The following is a 21,427-nucleotide window of genomic DNA, read 5'->3' as shown; positions in this document are numbered from 1 at the left end:
CAGAGGGAAAAGCCATGATGAAAATGAAGCACTCCTTCAATCTGCTTTAATCTTCAGTAAAAACTGTCTAATAGTTTGCCTTACTAATGGCTGAAGACCAGCACTGGCTGACCCCCATCAGGCTTGACTCAGTTATCCGATTCAAAACCGAGGATTTGAGCAGCAGCATCCATGAGATGACCCTACATCTAGATCACAAAGCAAGATATAACCTAAAATGCCTTTTTTAACTGGCATGTTGTTCATACTCCTGTTTTGTTGGCAACGAACGTGAGCTTTCCCCTTATCATTGGCACCTTCACATCAGCTTTAATCATTTGGGTTGCAGCCACTTGTTTCAGACTCGCTGTAACAGAACAGCGAGTCTGCAAGCACCTCTGCTGAAACTAAAGCTAACATGACCTGATGTAACTCTGCTGAATTAAAAGAAAAAACACTTTAATCTCAATTCATCAAAGTGATCAAAGAGTTGCAGTGGGTGTATTGCATGTGTGTGCAATGAGAATGCAATCTGACTAATTTTGACAAAGTGTGAATGAAACAAACCGTCCCCTACCTTCAGCCCTAATTAAAGATCAATCAGATCATCTTTGATTGAAAAGCAGATGATAAATCTTTCCCTTTCCTGGACCCTAGTTTATCTGTATTAGTTGACAATAAACTATTAAAAATTACAATTAAAAAACAACGTAGAAAAATGTTACATTAAACAATACACCACATAAATAATGTGTTCTTTTTTTTAGGGTGGGGGGTTAAACAAAAAACCAGGAACAAGTTTTAGAGTTTTAGGAAATCTCACAACTTTCGAACTTAATTCCAAACTCTTGCAAAAATGCATAATATAAGTTTACCACATCTGGAAGAAGTTTGAAGTTTTGGTTAGTTAAAAAGGGGCCCAAGTCCACAATTTTTCAAAATAGAGGTATTATATGTTCTCTGGTCTTCAAGGGAAAAGCTATTTGATTATGTGCAAAAAAAGTTCCAAGTCGGTTGTAATGTATTGACTATGCTAGACATTTAAACTGCATTAAGTGCAAAATTCCTGGACTTGGGCCTCTCTTGCATGGGTTTAGCTTTATCCCATGGATGGCAGCACTAGTTATTCAATATGGCAGCGCCCCTGTTTAATTCAAGAGGGGCCCAAGTCCAGAGACTTTAGTTTGCTAGTCCTCTGAAATGATACAAGTGAAGTGTTTCCTATTATAACATTTGTAAGCTATGAACTGATGCTAAATCTGGGTAAAGTATTAATTATTTGGCGTAGCCTCCCTTTAAGCTATGCAATTAAAATCATTTCCTGGATAAACAAACCTCTTGGACTTGGGCCCCTTTTGAACTAACCGATTCAAATGGAAAGTGTGTGCAGGCGGTGGAACTGGATTGACTTTTACTAAGCAAGGACACATTATTAAGTGGTTGTTTTGAATTTCGTCATCAGAGGGGTACTCGGCGTGCAGGTAGGTCTCTTTGTGAACTTAAAATGTTTAAATATGTTGAAACTGTGAGCTTCATCTTTAATTTGATTTCAAAAGGAACTACAAAATGCCACTTCCTTAGATGCTGATGGTTGTGGCAACCCTGGTTCAACTGCCACTTTCAAAAACAGACAGTTTCAGAGACTCCCTTAGGAAAGCCAGGGGGTTGAAAAGCTCCTCAGGGAACAGGTACCCCGTGGAGGTTTTTCTGTCTCTATGGATTTGTTTAAGAAGAAGGTTTTTGTGCCTCTAAGGTGACAGCTTGTAAATCATAACTCAGCCCAACCATAATGGATTCCCAGATCCATTGTCAGGGGGCTCATTTGCTAAAGAATTTGTTTAAAAAATATCCAAATGAGTGTTTTTTGGGGGCAAACAAGCTCAGAAAAAGGAACATTTTTTGGTATTTGAAGTCTACCTGTGTGTTAGCATTTCCCAAGGACATTAGAAGTTTGTTAAAACTTCCATAAGTTGTTGTTTCATAATGTTTATTGATTAGAGTTGTTCATGTTACTTTAACTGAAATTGACAGAAAACTGATTGGAGAGCAAATTTGACCCTAAAACAAAGAAGATTAAGTGGAAGTAATGAATAGAAAACCTGGTAAAGGACAGCCTGCAGAACATGATGCAAACATAAAGTTTATTCAATTCTGTGGATGACAACAAAAAAAGAAATTTCATTGAAGTTTAAAAGAGCTGCTCTTCCAACCACATATTTATTTTTTCTTTTCTAAATGATCCACTCCGTAAAAAAGATCCTGTAAAATCCTGGCAACAGTTATTAATTTTTTTATTTAACAACAAGTGTTCAGTGATGGACAGTAAAAACAGAAAAGCGTTAGAATTCCTTAAAAACACCAGTAAAGTAAAATATTATATAGAATGCATGAATATATATTACATTCAGTGGGCTGAAAAACAAAAGTGTGTTGGTCCATGGTAATTTCTTCATTCATCTTTTTTTCTTTTATCCATTTGTCTTTTTTTCAATTTGACTTGAACATATTTATTGCCTTTTGTAATTTTTTGTTGTCATTTTTAATTTTTGATTTTATAGTTCTTAAAGTCCCACTCCAGTCATCTTTTAATCTATCGGTATTCTAAAAGCATTGCCAGGGGTCTTTTTTATTATGATTATGCCATTTTTAGCCAAAATCAAAACACCTGTGTTGTTTTGTAGGTCACAGTTTTAGCCGAGCGGCAGAAGTTCATTAGAATTTAGCCTCTATATTGTGGGCGGGGTTGCTGGTGTGGAGTAAGCCTGCCCCCATTTACTATCATCTGTCTGTTTTTACGCGTTCTTCCGCTAGCTTACAGCCCCGCATAACCCCAAACTGACATTGGGGTCATGCAACAAAAATGGCGAGCAAATGGACCTATCCAGCTGTACAGTCCTGAGCCAGATGGCAGCTCGGACGAGGTAAATGAGGACGCATGTGGATCTATTTGTCTGAGAGTAGATGCATCAGAATGCAGCGGAGCAGGGAGCTTGTGGCCCACCAATTGTAGCACTCACATCACTGCTACAAGCTTTTTAAAGGCATTTTTTTGTCTGCTCCTGATTCACAACAATTTGGAGAAAGAAATACTCTGAACTGCAATTTTAAGTCTTTGAATGCCAGAAGAACATGTTAAAAACACAGAAAACACAATTTTCATTGGAGTGGATCTTCTAATTGAAAACACTTCTGAGCGGGTTTCAAAGGACCTTTACCATGCAAAATCAATTTTTTGAGCTTTTATGTGTATTATAATGCTCATTTCTAATAATATGATATTTGGTGGTAAAAAAAAAAGGTCAGGAAAATCACTGGATCATCTTTGTGAGTTTTATACAAATATCCCAAAGTGGTATTTTGATCCATTCACGCATCTCTGAGCATCCCTCTAAAAACCTGCGTCCCCTTTCAATCCATGAAAACGAGTGGGTTCTCACAAACTGAAATAGACCAGTGAGAACAGCCCCTTCCAATTTAAAAAAATGATTCATTTGTGCGCTAAAGGTAATATATCCGGCTGGGTCGTTACAATATTATCATATCCGTGGATATTAACTATAAAAGACTTCAGAATAGCATGGTATAACACCTTAAAGAGAATTCATTCATAACAAATAATATATGGAAAAAAAAAATAAAAAAATGAACCAAGAAGCAAGGTATAGCGTTTCAGAAAAACAAGTAGAAACAACATAGCTTTTTTTTTAAGGGAAAAAGATAAAAAAGTATTCAAACTGGGGAGTCAGAGGGGATATTTATATAAAGATAAGTTTAAGGTTAACTGTGTTAAAAGCAGCAGTGTAAAAACAATAAACAGAATAGATTGTTGACATGTCCCTGAAGTAGGTTTCTTTATTTATTTGGGACCCTAGAATAGACGGAAGTTATACATTTTAAAAAACAACTTCCTTTAGATTTCTTGTCAGAATAATACTTTTTTTTTTTACTTAAATGGGCCTTTACGAATTAATTTGAATAAAATAAAGTTGGAAATACGTTAAGGTTGTCATTTGCTTTGATAAATGCTTTTATTTTCTCCTTCTAAACATGCATTTTGCGATGATTTAAAGACCTTTTACCAAATAAAAGGGGTTTTTTTTGTTTGTTTTTTTTCGAACTTTATTGAATGTAACAATTCAATACAAAACAATGTTAAACAGCAACAACGAAAGAACAAGCCAGGGGGTTATTGTTTCATTTTACGCAGATATATTGGAACTGACACACAGACCAAATGTTTTGATGGCTTTCTAATTGTCAGAGTTTCTTATTGTGTTAATGTATTGTTTGAACTCATTGATAAAGTTTGAGAAATGAGGGGTATGATTCGTAACTTTTGATTTATGAATGTGCCATTTGCATAAAAACAACAAAAGGTTAATGATGTACAATTGTTCTTTTTTATGAGATGGACAGTGGGTGAGGCCAAACATAACATTTTCTAAGTACAGGCGAAAGTCACGGTCAATGTGGGCGGAAATGAAATGACAAACTTTAGACCAGAGAGTGGTGGAAAAGAGACATGACCAAAATAAATGTACAACATCTTCAGGGTGTTCTTGACAGAAAGAGCAGGCAACATCAATATTTTCTTTGAACCTTTGCAGATATAGTTTGGATGGATAGAATTTTTGGATCAGTTTGAATGAGATTTCTTTCACTTTATTGGTTAAAAAGTATTTCGCTTTCCAGATCTTTTTCCATTCTAAATGACAAACTAAATTATTCCAAAAAGAAACTACGTAGGGAATGGAAACAACATCCTTCTGGAAGAGTGAGCGTATACGGTGATTTGTGTTACGTGAAGAAGAAAAACAAATTTGGCCTATTTCTATTTTAGTTGAATCAATTGGTAATAAAGTTGGACTCTGCAATGATGAGCTTTTGAATAACATAGTAATAGATTTAAGAATTGCTGTCAAAACAATGTTAAACTCAGTTTTTGGTATTTTGATGGAATAATTGAAGCAGAATTCTTCATGTGACATCAAAGATCCGTTTGAATTAAACAGCTGATGGACCAAAAGGATGTTTTGATTAAACCATGATGGATAAAATAAAGATTTAGGTCTATATGTAATGTCTTTATTGTTCCATATGTCGTATCTATGTGGAAAACAATGGTGTTTGTAAATAAGTGACAAGGAAAGTAACATTTGTTTATGGAAGCAAGAAAGCTTAATTGGGATCTTTTGTACATTATAGTTACAGAATAAAAGAAAGTTTATGCCACCTAATTTGGAGAAAATGTAATTTGGTATGAAATTCCAGATTGAAGTTGGATTCTTAATAAAATGTCTCAAATAAAAGTAAAGCAACTGCAAAGTACGAGTCTAAAAATGCGGAAGCAAGCCCGGATTAGCATCTTGTCACCGACTCGTGGAGCCAATCCGAGCCCACCGTGAAGGCAGCTGAGGGCCGGGGAGCAGCTTAGTCACACAAACACCAGTGACCGCTAGCTCCATGCCAGCCGAGCAGGCAGCAGCCGAGTAGCAGCAGCGGAAACCGTTCACGGGGAAGGAGGAGCGGGAGAGGGCGCGCGCGGGGACCGCCGGAAGGGACTCCAGACATCACCTCCCCTCATTTCCAGTAGAAAGCGAGAGTGGTTTGTCCGTTTCACCGGAGGAAACGCCAAGACCTCCGAATCATCAAGTGGAAGGGAGGTTAGCTAGCCTGCACCGCCGTCGCCGCCGCCATCTCCTCCTCTAAGTCGGAGCGGCCGCCGTGTCTTCCACACCATGGGGAACGCCGCCACAGCCAAGAAGGGCAACGAGCTGGAGAGCGGTGAGTGTGCGCCGGGAGCGGGCCGCCGTGTTCCGCTAGCATCCACCATCAGAGACGCCGGTGACACTTTTTTTACAGCGGCGACGCGCTCGTTTGCTGGAAACCGCTGTAGAGGCGGTGAGGGCCGGCCGCTAACCCGACTTCATTCCTCCGTTATCTGCCATCTCTGCGCGAACCCGTCCCTTCTCATGGCGTGAAAAAAAATGTTGTTGTTTTTTTGCACATTATTGAAATCACAGTATTTAAAGAATTAGTAAGTTGTTGGAAACCCCGAGACTGTGTTGCTGTCTTGCATCCCGGGAGTGGGGAAGAGAGAAGCAGAGAGACGAAGTAAAAAACACGCTGCTAAAAAAAGACGCTCCCGAAAGATATGAATCTTAATGAATACCCAAAATGTTATAATTGAAAGTTTGTGTTGGCTGCTAGTCGGTAACGAAATCTGGAGAGGAGCTAGCTTGCTAACTTTAGCTTTGAAGGGGGGGGATTAGCCCTCATAAGGCCCCTCGTTCCCCCTTGGAAGCTATTTAGGGCCGAGACCGTTAGCCCCGGCGTGCGGTCATTTCCTGTGTCCGGCCTGAGGCCGTTTGGTTGGCCGTGTTTACATTGAAGGCATCATCACCTTCGCGTTGTGTCATCCCGGGCTTCTGTCTCTGCCTGACAGCAGGGGGATGTGGCTTTCGCTGTGCCTTTTGGCTGCGGGCTCACCGCCACCATCATCATCATCATCATCAGCACAGAGCCAGCTGTTGAACAGAAATTTGGATCTCGAATCTCCAGTAAAACTTAACTTTAAATGAAGCCCAAGAGCCGTGACTAATTGGAGTAAACGGGCGTTGCGGTTCACTTTGAAGTCGGTGAGCAACTGCCCCCCCCCCCCCCCCCCCCTCTGGCTTCAGTGCCACGTTTTATTCTTAGGCGCATAAACAAAACATTCCCTCTGTACAGCGCCATGACCAAATATGGTGAAGAAATGACAAATCCCTTCTTTCCATTCATAAAACGGGGGCTTACTACTGCCTTTGTGGCAGATGTGTGCACACGCTTAAGAAGAAGAAAAACAAAAACCCAACACCATCGAACCCCCCCCCCACTTGTGTTTGTGTTGAAGCTCTTCTCTAATCTTGCCGTGGTGAAGGTCCATCAGGGCTCACTTCTCACACTCGGCTTGTCATTGACTGGAGCAGCTTGTCATCGGACCTTCGTCAGAGGATAAGGGGGTATTACAAGCTTTGAAAGGTTTGACGTAACTGGACCTGGGCCAGTGTTACTTTACGCTCATATAGTCTGATGTGTGCAGCTGATCATCATTGAACACCACAGTAGTAAATCAGAACTGTTTCCTCATACCTGGTCGTAAACCGTGAAAGTTGTTGAGATTTATTGTGTTTTCTGATGACCACAAACGTACGAATACGATGGAAAGCACCTCTTCTTTTTCACAGATTTTTTTCTTCTTCTTCATATTTTTGATAAAAGATCAAGGTTTTGCTGTGACTCTGCTTAAAATGCTTGAACCAAGAATCCAACCAGCAGCCTCTCCGGAGACAGAGATGATCAGATTAGTGATGGAATCGGGACTCTTTTTCTTTTAAACGCACCTGTGATCCCCGTATCTTGTGCGGCGGCTAACTGTTAAACCTGTTTTAAGATGACACGGTGCCCTGACTGGCAGATTTGTTTCTAGCGTAGCTGCTCCCGACAAACAACCAGGTAACCTACAGCGCCTGGTGTTTACTGTACACTAAGGTCAGTGGCTGCAACAGTTAGATCATCAGCGCAGTCACGGATGGACAGCAAGGTTTAACTTGTGCCGCCATGACACCGATGGCCTTTCACAGTACCCGTGTTTCTGTGTTTTTCTGGTTTGACAGGAAAAGTAAACAAAACTCATTAAACAATTTACTTTTTCTTTTAACCCAGAAGAACCCAGACCCACTTTTCCTTAAAAATAAAAGACCAAGCGGACCACTGAACATATTTTTTGGTGTGTTTTTCTGTTACACTGATGTCACCCCCCGGTTCCTATAGATGAAATATGTTTATTTGCTTTTAAAAAATGTCAGCAATATTTTAAACTACCTATGGATTTTAAATTGTGACGTGAGAATCACGTTCCCTCATTCCTGTCACTTGAATTGGTCAAAAGCTTGACACATATTAAGAAGTGCTGTTTCCTGTCAGAGAGTAGATAATCGTCTACGTTCATGTTTATCGTTTTTAAAATCTGCACAGTGGTCCCTCGCTATATATCGCGGTTCATTTTTCGTGGTCTCGCTGTTTTTTTTCCAGCTTTTTAGTGCAATTTTGCATTCTTTTTCTTTTTACAGCACATTGTATCCTGATTGGCTGTAGACGATTATCAATCAATCTCTGTGATGTTTCTTCTATACAGAATGCGTTCAGCTTGCAAGATTTGCAAAAATCTCCAATCTCTAGCAGATCTTTAGTTTCTTTCTTTAATACTGGATTCATTTTTCTACAATGGGGGTTTATAGCCTTAAAACATCTAGAATTATAGCTAAAAAATAAAGTTGACTACTTTGTGGATTTGACCTCTCGTGGGTGTTTTTAGAGCATAACTCCTGCGATAAACGAGGGATGACTGTTTTCAATGTTTTACATATTTTATTTATCCTCATTTCATTTTTTTCATTGCAACATTGCATGTGTTGTTGGTAAAAGAGTGGACGAAAACGTTTTACAGGTCTGACAGGATGTGTGGTTTTACATATGTGTTTTGCAGAATTTATCTCTTCAATCTGATCTGATATGCATGTCTTAGGTTTCTGTAACAAGACACGCCAGTTTTTCAACTTCCACACTTTATCTTTTTAAATTCCTGCTAGAAACCTTCTGCTGGTTCTCGCCCGTGTTGTCAGATGCTTCATGCTTGTTGTGGTGATGTATTTCCTGCACATGAACTCTTGTCTTTCTCTCTGTGCTCTCTTCTATCATCCCATCCACGTGGGTGATTGTTCCTGCGTAACCTTGGTGATCAATAGACACCTTTGGTATGCCGGCCCCTCAGACGGATGAGAAAAAAAAAAAACGCAGAACAAAAGTGGCTCAATGGCATTAGTGAAATCTGCTCGGCGTGCTTTGATAATAAGTGGTGTTTTTGTTTTTTTTGTTGTTTGCACTCTCTCGATCTGGATATCTGCGGTTTGCCGTGTTTCCCATTCATATTGGTTTGTCTTTGCCCACCATTTTAATCTGTGTTTAATAGCCTTCCCACAAACTGTGTTGGTGATGCACAAGATGCTCAGAGAGAGGATTTTTTTCACGGTGTGTTTCTTTTCACCCTTTTTGAATAAGGCTACTAAATAACAGAACCCGTGCTGAGTTTCTTGGCATGCATCACTAATTTGCCTGTATGTTGTCTGTGTTTTGCCCTCTCTTTAGACAAACCTAAAACAAAGACTTTTTCTTTTTTTGCATAAAAATATCCAGATGAGAGTTGACTCCCATTCACACCGTTGGTTTTTGTTCCCAACTGTTCTTCCCGACTGTCCCTTCTCCTCTGATAGTGTTTGGTCTTTTTGCCTGTTTAACCAAAACCCCCCAAATCTTATTTATTTGTAGCCAACAGTGTGTGTATACTCACTGTGTCTGTCTTTTTTTTTTTTTTTTTTTTCCCCATTTTCAGTCAAAGAGTTTCTTGCCAAAGCCAAAGAAGATTTCTTACGTAAATGGGAATGCCCACCACAGGTCAGTCTGGTGAGAGGTTGATCGCTGCTTCTCATTGGTCGTTTCTGTGTGTTCTCATGTTCTGTGGTGTGTTCTTCACAGAGCACAACGTGTCTAGAAGACTTTGACAGAATAAAGACTCTGGGCACAGGCTCCTTCGGGAGAGTTATGCTGGTCAAACACAAAAGCTCAGAGCAATACTTTGCCATGAAAATACTGGACAAGCAGAAGGTCGGTGGCTGTTTTTGATCGATGATTATTTCATTCACATTTTTATGAATGCGTTGGTGTTAAAGCAGTACAACAATTTAAGTAAATACTTCTATTCAATCTATTTTTCTTTCAGGTGGTGAAACTCAAGCAAATAGAACACACATTAAATGAAAAAAGGATATTACAAGCTGTGAGCTTTCCGTTCCTCGTCAGACTTGAGTACGCGTTTAAGGTACGGTGTGGTTAACCTTTAAAAATAAAACCCAGATATACAGATAAAATCATTTTTACATTAATAAAATGTTTCTAATTTTAATCTTCTTTTTAGGACAACTCCAATTTGTACATGGTAATGGAATACGTTCCAGGAGGGGAGATGTTCTCACACCTAAGACGAATTGGGAGGTTCAGGTGAGGGTCCTCTTTTTGTTTTTACCACTCCCGGATAGAGATCCACCGATGTGCATTTTTATTTATTTGTTCCAGGACCCATACAGATTATTAGTTGTTATTAAGGCCGATAATCGATATTTGGAGCCAATATTCATGTTTGCATCATAATTTGGAATAAAACAAATGCCAACAGTAAACTTTGATTATTTAAAAAACAAGTAAATATCAGTGCAGCGAGCAACAGGCTCAGCAGCATCTTTTTAAAGTTTAATAGACAGTTACTTTTAATTTTTTATAGTTTGAAAAAAGTGAAAAAGCACAAATGAAATGACTTATCTTTGGAATAAGTTGAAACAAAATCTAAAAATGCAGAGAGTTCCTTGGCGCTGTAGCGTATCTTTTAAGGTCAAATGAAAATGAATAAATATTTCCCTGAAGTTTTATCAAGCAAATACAATAAAGGTAAGTACAGTCAGAGACAAAATATGACTTAAGCCGTCACCAGTAAAGCAGCACGGGATTGTGATTCAAAAAGCAACCTGTTGTCCAACCAAATTGATCTCTCGGGCTCGTAAGTTGCTGAAACCTCGCTAAAGACGCACTTGTCGCTACCCACCTGTAACAGTTACCCGAACCGTCCACGCACAATTTACGTCACTTCCTCCTCATGACAAACAGTTAATCAGTTTAATTTAGATTTACTCCCATGATTTTCGTACATTTCACGACAGCTCTGCTTCCTTGACGACAGTCAGAGCTGTTTAAACAGCAGATAACTCTGTGATCACAAGAATTTATGTTTTTCCCTAACAACGGACAGTTTCCCCCGACTGGATTGCAGCTCCGAAAAATAAAAGAATGTCGCCTAAATGCAACACTGTAGAACCATATCGTGTTGTCATCACAGACGATTAAAATCTCAAAGATGCGTGATAGAAAGACCGCCTTGGAGTCATTCTCTCTGTTTGATCCTTTTTACTTTTTGTAACGTGTCCACATTACCAGCATCAATAAAGTGTCAGTAGGTGGTGCTGGTTCCCCTTTACTTGGGGCGTACGCTGCTGTCAAACAAAAAACAGAAGAAGAAGAAAACATTCGTAGTCTACCTGAAGTCCTTTGTGGGATTGTGCAGCCCTGATGTCTAACACTTTTTTTTTTCTTCTTTCGAATTTTGGCAACATTAAAAATAAACATGAATACAGAATAAACGTTTTAAATAAACATTTTAAGAGGTTATTATTGTTAAACTCTGACCATAAAACGCTTTAGCAAAAGTGATGTAATTTTTGCGCATGCATGGACGGATCGGGTAGCGACAGTGCTCATGATGATGGCGGTCGTACACAAAGAAACTTTCTTGCATATTATAAAAGCGCTTGAAGTGCCCTTCATGTTGGTGGTGAGCAGAGGAGGGAGGGGCCGTAGTAATACCCGAGCATCTTAGTTTTCTTCTAATTATTTCCTTTGATTTTTAATCTGTTTGGCCTGAAGTGTCTGTAACGTTTCTTCTTTTCCTTTACAGTGAACCACATGCAAGATTCTACGCTGCTCAGATAGTGCTGACATTTGAATACCTACACTCGCTAGATCTCATTTACAGAGACCTAAAACCTGAGAATCTTCTCATCGACCATCACGGCTACATCCAGGTGAACCTCAACGCTCGGATTTCTTTTTATTTGTCACCTGGCTCCTCTTTTCCCGCCACACAGACGACAGTTTGCCCCTCCTTTTTTCCAGGTGACAGACTTTGGATTTGCCAAGCGAGTAAAAGGGAGAACCTGGACGTTGTGCGGAACACCGGAGTACCTGGCCCCTGAAATCATTCTCAGCAAAGCAAGTACTGCTTTTATTGCTCTGGTGCTCAAATGCCTTTTTGCTTTAATGTGAAACCAAACGGCAACGTTGTCTTATTGTTGAGTGAGTACGACTTTCTTCTCCTGTCTTGTGTTACGTTTGTGAATATTCACCAAAATACAGAAGTCGCTGAATTTCTGATTTAACAAGATTTCACACAATTTTAACTCATAATTCAAATTTGTAGTAAAAAAACAACTTTTTTGTTATGAAAAGCTGCCCAATGAATTAACTTGGACACATTTAGGATTTTTCTTTGAATAAAAAAAATCTGGATTTGCAGCAAAACTATTAAAAGAAACTTTAAATAAAGAAAAACTCTAACAGATTTTTTTTAAAACATTTTTTTAAGTGAGGTTTGACCGAGTTATTTTCTTTTAAAACCAAGTCCTTCTCAAAAACCCAGCTTTTCAGTTAAAAACCAAAAACTAAGTATGTTGTATTTCTATAAATCTGACCTGCAGTTAAATGTTCAGAACTTTTTATCTGCTGTAGTTTTATGGGAGAAAACAATCAGAATCTCCTAGGAATCAGGAGGTTGGAATCTGAGGTTTGACAAATGTTTTCCCAGTAAATGATGTGATGGTTTTAATAAAGATGAACTTCTCATTCCAGAAGCCTATAAATGTGTCTTTACAATAGAAATGCCACCCTAGAAAATTCATTTTTTAAATCAAAATGAATTTCAATAGTTTAGTTCTGTCACATGTGGAAATATTGTGATCTGAAAGTTGTTTGTTTTTGTTTTATGTCTTGTTTTAAAGTTTTTTTCAAAATCAAAGCCAAGTGTTCGCATTAAATTCCAAGTCTTAAAGCATATAGTTAAATGAAACATTCATTGTCATTAAATTTTAAACGGCTTGTGTGAACACGATAACAGGCGGTTGGTGTTTCTACATCCTCACAGCAAAGGGTTTTGTTTTTACACCTGGAGAGAAAATATACAAAAGAAACATTGTTTACAAGTCCCAGACCTCAATACTCTGCATTATTGGGACTCAAGTCCAAGTGTCCATCTGTCAGATTTTTGTTGGGTCATAGTTTTGTTCAAAAATGTCTATAAACCATTTTTAATACCTGTTGATTTTTTTTAATGATAGAAAATGCACCAATCAAAAGGACTCATTTATCAAATGAGGTTTAATTGCTATACTTTGTGATCAATCTTTAAATATTGTATGGAATGCATGATTATGTGCTCTGTTTTGCTGCGTTAGTGTGCAACACTCACAGAGAGGAAATGCTTTTGCTGATCAGGGGGGATAAAACAGCGCAGTGACTTTTGGCGTCCGCGTTTCAGGGCTATAACAAAGCGGTGGACTGGTGGGCTCTGGGCGTCCTCATCTATGAAATGGCAGCTGGTTATCCTCCTTTCTTCGCAGATCAGCCTATTCAGATTTATGAAAAGATTGTGTCTGGGAAGGTAAGAAAGCCTTTAGATGAGGAGACGTTTTACTGATGCAGAAGAGAAACCTCAATGCAGCTTTTCCTTTCTGTTCTTCCGTCTTCAGGTGCGATTTCCCTCCCACTTCAGCTCGGATTTGAAAGACCTGTTGAGAAACTTGCTGCAGGTGGACCTGACCAAACGTTACGGCAACCTGAAGAACGGAGTCAATGACATCAAAGGCCACAAATGGTTCGCCACGACGGACTGGATCGCAATCTACGAGCGAAAGGTGAAACAACCCAAAACAACACTGCTGTCGTATTTATCTTCCTAAAAGCGGATTTGCTTTTTGGAGGATTGATTGGAGGGAAATGTACATTTTTACAGTCTTACATTTTGTTTTGAAATCCTGCACAGATAAAAAGGAAAATGTGGTTGTTTGTCTTAATGAAACTGCAGGTTCAGCTCAGATTGAGTTGACTCTCATCCATCGGGTGATTTCTTTAATGTCCAAATGATATTCCTCTACTTTTATTTCTTAGTGTTTTTAAAACTGGGATTTGTTTACTGGATAAAATATGGATTTCTTATCGCAAGTTCTGCTTAAAACTGGTTCCATAATGTCTCCTCCTATAAGCATTTACTGTAAGGACGTCATACATGATAGAAAAGATCTTTTTTTTTTTTTTTTTAACTGAAGTAATTGATTTGATTTTATGGAGATGAAAGTTGGTCTTTAATGATATTTTAAGCTTTTATTTTTATTATTTTTTTGGTGTTGCATTTATTTATTTCTCAGTTAGATTAAAAATAATATAAATTGAGATAAATGTGTGGATTAATTGGTTGGTGTCTGTTAGGGCTGCACGATATGAGGAAAACCCACGATATGCGATATTGGTGATTAATATTGCGATAACGATATAATATGCGGTATGAAAACAAAGAGCAAAACAACCAAAAACATCACTCCCATTTCATTTCAACAGTTTAAAAATTATACTCCAAATGACCCTGGTCGACATAGGAGACGAACATCTAACATAAAAGGGCTCCATCCGATTGGTCAAATACATAAAGGGATTTGTTAAATACTGCTATAAGATTGTTTTAAGATTGTTTTAGGACCTTTAAGGTAACCATTTATGGCAATTTTCGCTGTCTTTTGCGATATCGCACAGCTTGATGTCGCGATAACGATAAATTTGCGGTATATTGTGCAGGCCTAGTGTCTGTTTACCAAAGAAAAAGTCACAGAAAGCGGCATAAAATAAAATAAGAAGACTCTATTGAAAAGCTGTTGGACAGAATCCTTAATAAACGCTTCGTTGGTCATCAGAGTGTGTTGAATCTTCAGGGTTCTGTGAAACCGTAAATCCATCGGCACTGAAATGCTCTACCTGGTGTGGGTCACAGGTGATGAGGGGTCCTTCAGGATGTTGACCCCAACGGCTAAAGAAAAACACCGTACTTCTGTCAAGAGCCTTTTTATGAGCTCCGATCTAAATCCTGTCGACATCTTTGAAAGGAGCTGCAAGATGTGATCTGGAGAAATCCTCCTCCAAACTTCAGACGAGCAGAACAAAGTACCTGCTGCAGGTGTGGAGGTCCCACTGACAGTTCTGTTACTGTCTGACTCTAAAGGTTGAGCTGCTTGATGTGAACTTCACTTGATTTAGTTTGTATTACCAGATGTTTCTGTTGAACAGCAGTTCAACGTCCATGTAGGAAAATATTTCAGTGACTTTTGTGGATTTTTCTGCTGTCAGTAGAGGAGCATGAAGTGATTTAAAGGATTGTAATACGTGTGATAACGTTTTTAAAGCAGAACTCCCAGCCAGTCTTTTGCTACTCACCAGTCAAGCGTGTTGTTTTGTACACAAATATACCTTATTTTCTCTTTTTCTCTTTTCTAATGAAAGCTAAACAAACTCTATGTTTAGGAAATGCAACCCTCATGGAGGTAGATGGATGAGTTAGAAGGAAAGAAACCCACAAGCTTTACATTTAGGGAGATTTCTGCAAGAGAAATCTGGACTTTAGCATCCTGTATAGACATGTAATTAATATATTTTTTAAATAACAATCTGCTTTAGTTACAAAGATAAAACCAAAATTTTAGCAAAATAATGTGTATTTTATTCTGGTAGGAAGAAAATATTGACACTTTGTGCTTTGCGATTTTTTTCAAAAGGTAAAGCACATTTCTTTCTAAAAAACAAACAAAAAGGAAAATTCTTATTATTATTACTTTTGATTGACACTTGTGTCTAATGTGATATTGTTTGTTTGTTTTTTCTTTTTTTTCCAGCAAACAATACAAACAGTACAATATAAAAAAAACAACAACAGAAAAACAAAGAGCAACAGAAAAGAAAACCCGCCTCCTCGCTGGAAATGCTTTTTCTAAATGAATATTGAGACCCAGGTTCCCAGGGTGGATGTGAAAATGAAAATGCAAATATCTTTGCATTTTCGTTTTAATTATGACACAGAATAAGCGGTTTTTAAGTATAAAATGAAAAAGCATTTTGAAATATTGCTTTTTTATTTGAATTTTGAGTCATTTCAAAAGCATTTCTGTTAATCCATTTTAATTGTCAAATTAGACATTTCTAAATGAATTTTGCTACACATTTACCAGGGACCTTTTTGAAAATGAAATGTCAAATACCATTTTCATTAGCATTTTAATTAAGTGACAGAAAAAGCTGGGTTGAAGTATAAAATGATAAAGCATTTTGAAGTATTGCTTTTTCATTTTAATTTTGAGTCAAAAAAAGCAGCTTCATTTTGAAAATTTAAAAGCATTTCTATTAATCCATTTTGAATGTCAAATTAGACATTTCTAAATGAATTATGCTACACATTTACCAGAGAACGTCTTGGAAATGAAATGTCAAATACCATTTTCATTTTAATTTTAATTAAGTGACAGAATAAGCTGTGTTGAGGAAGGAAATGAAAAAGCATTTTGGTGGATTGCTTTTTCCTTTTATTTTTGAGTCAAAAAATGCAGCTTCATTTTGAAAACGAAAAAGCATTTCTGGTTTTGACTTTGCTTTTTATTTATGCTACAGAATCGCTTCCATAGTTTTCAGGAAAGTCCCGCCCCTTTAACAGTCTCCACCAATCGTTCTTGGAGGCTTAATACCACGTTATCAGTCTGACCAATCAGAAGTGGTTAAAGTCTTCACTTCCTTGTTTCGATTCTGCTCATAAAATTGCTTAGTTCCAACAAAAAAGCCAGCTAAAGCTCGTCTTTAGCGGTGTAGCTTTCCGCGGGATCCGGTATCAGACCGTGGAAAAAGTGAACAAAACAAGAATCTCAGAGATGCGAGTCTGTCTGCCGTTCGGCGGCTGTTTGCACTATGAGGCATTGGGTTAAGTGACAGCATCTCGGCGCACAATGAGTCTTCCTTTGACGTCTTGAAACCGCAACGAAGACACATCAGACAGTTTTTAAATCTTCTAACTTAACTTTTATTACATATTTTAGAAAAAACAACTGCAACTTCCAGCTTTTTCTGCCACAATTATCACAAAAATCCATGTGAGATTGCGGAGGGGCTGTAGATCAATACAGACTTTGAGTTTCTCCTTTTTTTTAAAGTTTTTGGATGCTGGTGTGCCACTGGATTTTTATCAAGGTTAAAGTGTGCCGTGGCTCAAAAAAGGTTGAAAAAACACTGCAATAATAATTTTGTTGCAATCCCAAAATGTGTGGGACAGTGAGGCAGGAACATGTCCACAACGTTGACATGAAGGGTCCACTCCTGAGAACATTCTTGATAGTTTTTCCTGGACAAGTGCAGTCTGTGAAGGATTTTGAACTGGATTAAACCATGTCTGCTGCACACTGATGAGGAGTGAACTTGTTGCTGAGCCCTTATCCACTGTTCTTCCACTAGTGTTATTGTCAAACTCCAGGCTTCTTTCAGATGATCCAATGTACTGGTACATTCAATATTTAAAAGATTATGGAGCCCTTTTTCAATGGATCTTAGAGTAAAATCTTCCTCTGGTTGACTGGGAAAGGAGGGAAAAATTGCCCTAGTAAGGTCACGCATCTGCAAATATTTGAAAAAAATCTTTGTTATCAAGGTTATATTTTTGTTTTAATTGGTCAAATGTAGAGAAGGTCCTATTTATGAACAAATCTGCAACTAAGTGGATCCCCTTAGAACCCCATTGTTTAAATGTATCATGTGACTTACTCCTGTATGACCGCAGTAAGAGTTTGGTTCGCATAGCCGGCAGTAAGTCAGACCTGTTCCCGGTGCATGTTGGACTCCGGCAGGCCTGCCCTTTATCACTGGTTCTGCTCATAGTTTTTATGGACAGAATTTCTAGGTGCAGCCAGGGTCCGGAGGGGGGTCTGGTTTGGGGGCCACAGGAATTCCTCTCTGCTCTTTGCAGATGATATTGTCCTGTTGGCTTGATCAGTCCGGGACCTCCGCTGGGGCGGTTTGCGGCCGAGTGTGAAGCGGCTGGGATGGGGGTCAGCACCGCTAAATTTGAGGCCATGGTTCTCAACCGGAGAAAGGTAGTTTGCCATCTCTCGGTGGGTGGAGTGTCCCTGCCCCAGGTGGAGGAGCTTAAATACCTTGGGGTCTTGTTCACGAGTGAGGGAAGACCGGAGCCTGAGATTGACAGGCGGATTGGAGCAGCATCAATAGTTATGCGGTCGCTGTATTGGTCCGTTGTGGTGAAGAGAGAGCTGAGCCAAAAAGCAAAGCTCTCAATTTACCAGTCGATCTTGTCGAGCTATGGGTCATGGGTCATGACCGAAAGAACGAGGTCCTGAATACAAGCGGCTGAAATGAGCTTCCTCCGTAGGAAGGCTGGGCGCTCCCTTAGAGATAGGGTGAGAAGCTCGGTCACCCGCGGAGAGATCGGAGTAGAACCGCTTCTCCTCCACATCGAAAGGAGCCAGTTGAGTTGGTTCGGGCATCTAGTCCGGATGCCCCCTGGAGGCGTCCAGGAGAGGGCATGTCCCACCGGGGAAGACCCAGGACACGTTGGAGAGACTATATCTGTCGGCTGGCCTGGGAACGCCTCAGGTCCCCCCAGAGGAGCTGGAGGAAGTAGCTGGGGCGGGGGAAGTCTGGGCATCTCCTCTTAGACTGCTGCCCCCGCGACCCGGTCCCGGATAAGCGGAGGAAGATGGATGGATAGATGGATGAGTAGATGTGACAGTAATTTGTAAGCTTGATTGTTGGTCAATGGCATTTGTACTGAACAAAAATTCCATTTAAAATATTTTCTTATCTGGGACCAAATTTTAAGGGACTGAGATACTATTGGGTTCTGGCATTTAAATTTAAAAAGATCTGATGTACAAAATAGCAGTGACTTGAATGTATTTGGGAAGAAAGCTTGATTTTCCAACCGTTCCCAATCAGGTCTGGTTTTTCCATCCTAGAAGGACATACATTGAATATTACAGGACCAATAATAGAGTCTAAAGCTGGGTAGTCCTAATCCTCCCAAAAATATGTTTTTTTTAAAGGTTTAATTCCCTTATTAACATTTACCATTGACTTTGCTGAAAGAAGTAGCCTAAAAATAGAAAAATAATCTTAAAGAGAAAATCACTTAAAATAGTCAAATTTTCTGTCTATACAGCAAGTCATTTTTACTCAACAAGAAATCTTAAACAAAAAAAAAAAGCTAGAAACAAGCATTCATTCAGGGAAAAATATGCTTAAAAAGCTGACTGTTGAAGAGAATTACTTCAAATCAATGTTATGGAGCCCAATAAGAAGGTGTTTTGTTTGATTTAATTAAAGGGTCAAAAACATCACTGACAGTCTCAGAAACAGGGATAATTGTTGAATTCATTTACACAGCGAATACAATTAAATGCCAGAAAGAAAATGACCATTCGCACGTAATTTCCCAAGTTCGTGAGGCCAGTGCTGAACTTTCTTCTTGACCGCACAGACCCAGAGGAAGGGTTAAGGTTAGAATTACGCTGCGCGGCAGAGGTGCGTCCGTTAAAGTGGACGGTACAGACACAAATCTGAGCTCCTGCAGCATCAGTTGTGCGGCGGGCGCAGCGCAAAGGCAGCAGTCCAAAACCTGTGTTGTTTTCTAGGACATAGTTTCTAAAGAGCGACAGTAGTTTATTAAATATATGCCTCTGAGTTGTGGGCAGGACAGTTGAGAGAGCTTTCAGCGTTAAGCTTAGCTTCTCTCACAAATAAGATCTTTTTCAAACCGTATTCTTTTCATCTGCTCCTGATTCACGACAATTTGAATAAAGAAATACTCAGAAATAGAATTTTAACCCGAATTTTCTTTATATATATGTCCTCCATGTTCAGAAAAATACCACAAGAACATGCTTAAAAACACAATTTTTATTAGAGTGGGCCGTTAGCGAAAGCATTAAAAGTCCTGTTGTGCTGCAGGTTCTTTGAGGTTTTGTGTAGAAGTAAGTCTAAATCTGCCTCCTCCTGCAGGTGGAAGCCCCTTTCATACCAAAGTGCAGAGGTCCCGGAGACACCAGCAACTTTGACGACTACGAAGAGGAGGAGATCCGCGTTTCTCTAACAGAAAAGTGCGCCAAGGAGTTTGCGGAGTTTTAGAAGGCGAGAAAGTGGATATATCAGGGAAATGAAGTGGGATCTTTGCACTCTTCAAAAAGACTTGGGATGGAGCAAAGACGGTGTTTTTTTCAAATCTACGTAGTCCCTTCATTCCACGAAGGCCACATATGGCTGAATGAGGTCAACACAATCCTCAGGTGCCCATAACCTCTCACTGTCTCATACACCTGGGTATTAAAGCAGACACATCACTCTTTTCTTTTTGAATGCATACTTTTTTCTTTTTTTTTTTTTTTACTTTGGTCTCTTTTTAACCCCAGTTTGACATACGTTGACTTTCAGGAAAAGCGGCGGCCAATTACGCTCGCCACTGACCTTCCTGTGGCTGTTTGTGTCTTCCCTCCCACCATCAGCAGTGTGTAACTAAAAGTCCACATCAGAGGTACTTCTGTGGTTTGTACGTCAGTTGAAAGACGTCCGAACACGTGCGGCGTTTAAAGCATGACCAAATAGGAAACAAAATCGGAGTCACACAAGAAAGAGAGGCCATTTCCTTTCTTTGCTTTGCCTTAGAGAGTCACGTCCTCAGACTCCTCCCCCCTCCATTCGCTCTCCGCTCCACCATCCCACCCCGGCACAGCACGCTACTGCAGAAAATGACAAACCTTGCATTTGTAGAGCAAAGGTTCACTTGTTTGTGTGATCCCTTTGGGTCTTAGTTCCACGTAAACGTCATCATTTGCTATATTGTTTTTTTGTTTTTTCTTCTTTGTCACTGTTTTTAATATGTAATCCCTAGGTTTCAGGTCTGCTTTAGACCCTTTGTTACGAGTCTGTGTGGAACAGTGAGACTTCTGTAAATGGAAAAGAATGAAAGGCGATTTTTATTGAGTGTTTTTGTAAAGTTGCAACAACCCGTGTGAACAGTGTTTGGGTTTTGTACCTCAACACTATTAGCTCTAACGAGAAAACGTAATCCACAATGAGAAATGTTTCAAAAAAAAAAAAACCCAAGAAGCAGGATGGCAAAAATAATAAATATACCATCTCCTGTCTTTTACCGCCCCTGAAGTTTTTCATTCTTATCAAAGAATGTAGATTTGCAACTTCTAGTTATGTGTTTGAAAGCTTGAATTCAAGGTAAAAACTTTTCCTCACGATGCACTGGCTAAACGAAAGACCGCTCCGTCATATCACATATAATCTTGTTATTGTTGAGCTCATTGCATTATACGTATATGCATTGTTTCATATATGTTTTTATTTATACACATTAGAGATGCTAATAAATTTTATTTTTAAAACTCTTGAGGTTTGAGTTGTACTCCTTTTCTTAGGCTTCATCTTTTCATCTTCATCTTCATACCTTTATCGATGGAAAGGATTTTGATGTTAAATGCGATATTAAAGCAAATCTAAAGGTAAAAAGACAACAAATGAAGCAACAAACAGAATGAAGAGATGGAAGATGAGGCTGGAATGTCGTCTGAGATCTGATAAAAGCTTTAAAGTGAAATGCTGGCAGGCAGTTTGTGTGACTGAAATATTAACAAAGCAGGCCAAAATGTAGTCA

General features: G+C 39.1%; 1 protein-coding gene across 2 annotated transcripts; it reads left to right on the top strand.

Moving 5' to 3' along the window:
- The first annotated feature begins 5,441 nt into the window (after positions 1 to 5,441).
- Positions 5,442 to 21,163, top strand: LOC101170876 (cAMP-dependent protein kinase catalytic subunit beta). Of its 2 annotated transcripts, XM_020711131.2 has the most exons (11): positions 5,474 to 5,763; positions 8,766 to 8,774; positions 9,410 to 9,471; positions 9,553 to 9,681; positions 9,797 to 9,895; positions 9,992 to 10,074; positions 11,579 to 11,705; positions 11,797 to 11,892; positions 13,214 to 13,336; positions 13,425 to 13,589; positions 19,768 to 21,163. In XM_020711131.2, the coding sequence occupies exons 1-11, from the start codon at positions 5,718 to 5,720 to the stop codon at positions 19,891 to 19,893; spliced, it is 1,065 nt and encodes a 354-aa protein (XP_020566790.1). In that variant the 5' UTR covers positions 5,474 to 5,717; the 3' UTR covers positions 19,894 to 21,163. The 2 variants fall into 2 exon arrangements, with proteins under 2 accessions (XP_004079429.1, XP_020566790.1); XM_004079381.4 differs by lacking the exon at positions 8,766 to 8,774 and having other exon boundaries at positions 5,442 to 5,763.
- Positions 21,164 to 21,427: the final 264 nt, after the last annotated feature.

Source organism: Oryzias latipes, chromosome 17, assembly GCF_002234675.1.
Source record: "Oryzias latipes chromosome 17, ASM223467v1".
Taxonomy (NCBI): domain Eukaryota; kingdom Metazoa; phylum Chordata; class Actinopteri; order Beloniformes; family Adrianichthyidae; genus Oryzias; species Oryzias latipes.
This window is presented reverse-complemented; position numbering and strand designations above follow the sequence as displayed.

Coding starts and splice junctions, on each gene's coding strand:
- LOC101170876 (XM_020711131.2), top strand. CDS start 5,718: ATGGGGAACGCCGCCACAGCCAAGAAGGGCAACGAGCTGGAGAGCG. Junction 9,896..9,991: donor GACTTGAGTACGCGTTTAAG/GTACGGTGTGGT, acceptor TCTTCTTTTTAG/GACAACTCCAATTTGTACAT. Junction 11,893..13,213: donor CTGAAATCATTCTCAGCAAA/GCAAGTACTGCT, acceptor TCCGCGTTTCAG/GGCTATAACAAAGCGGTGGA.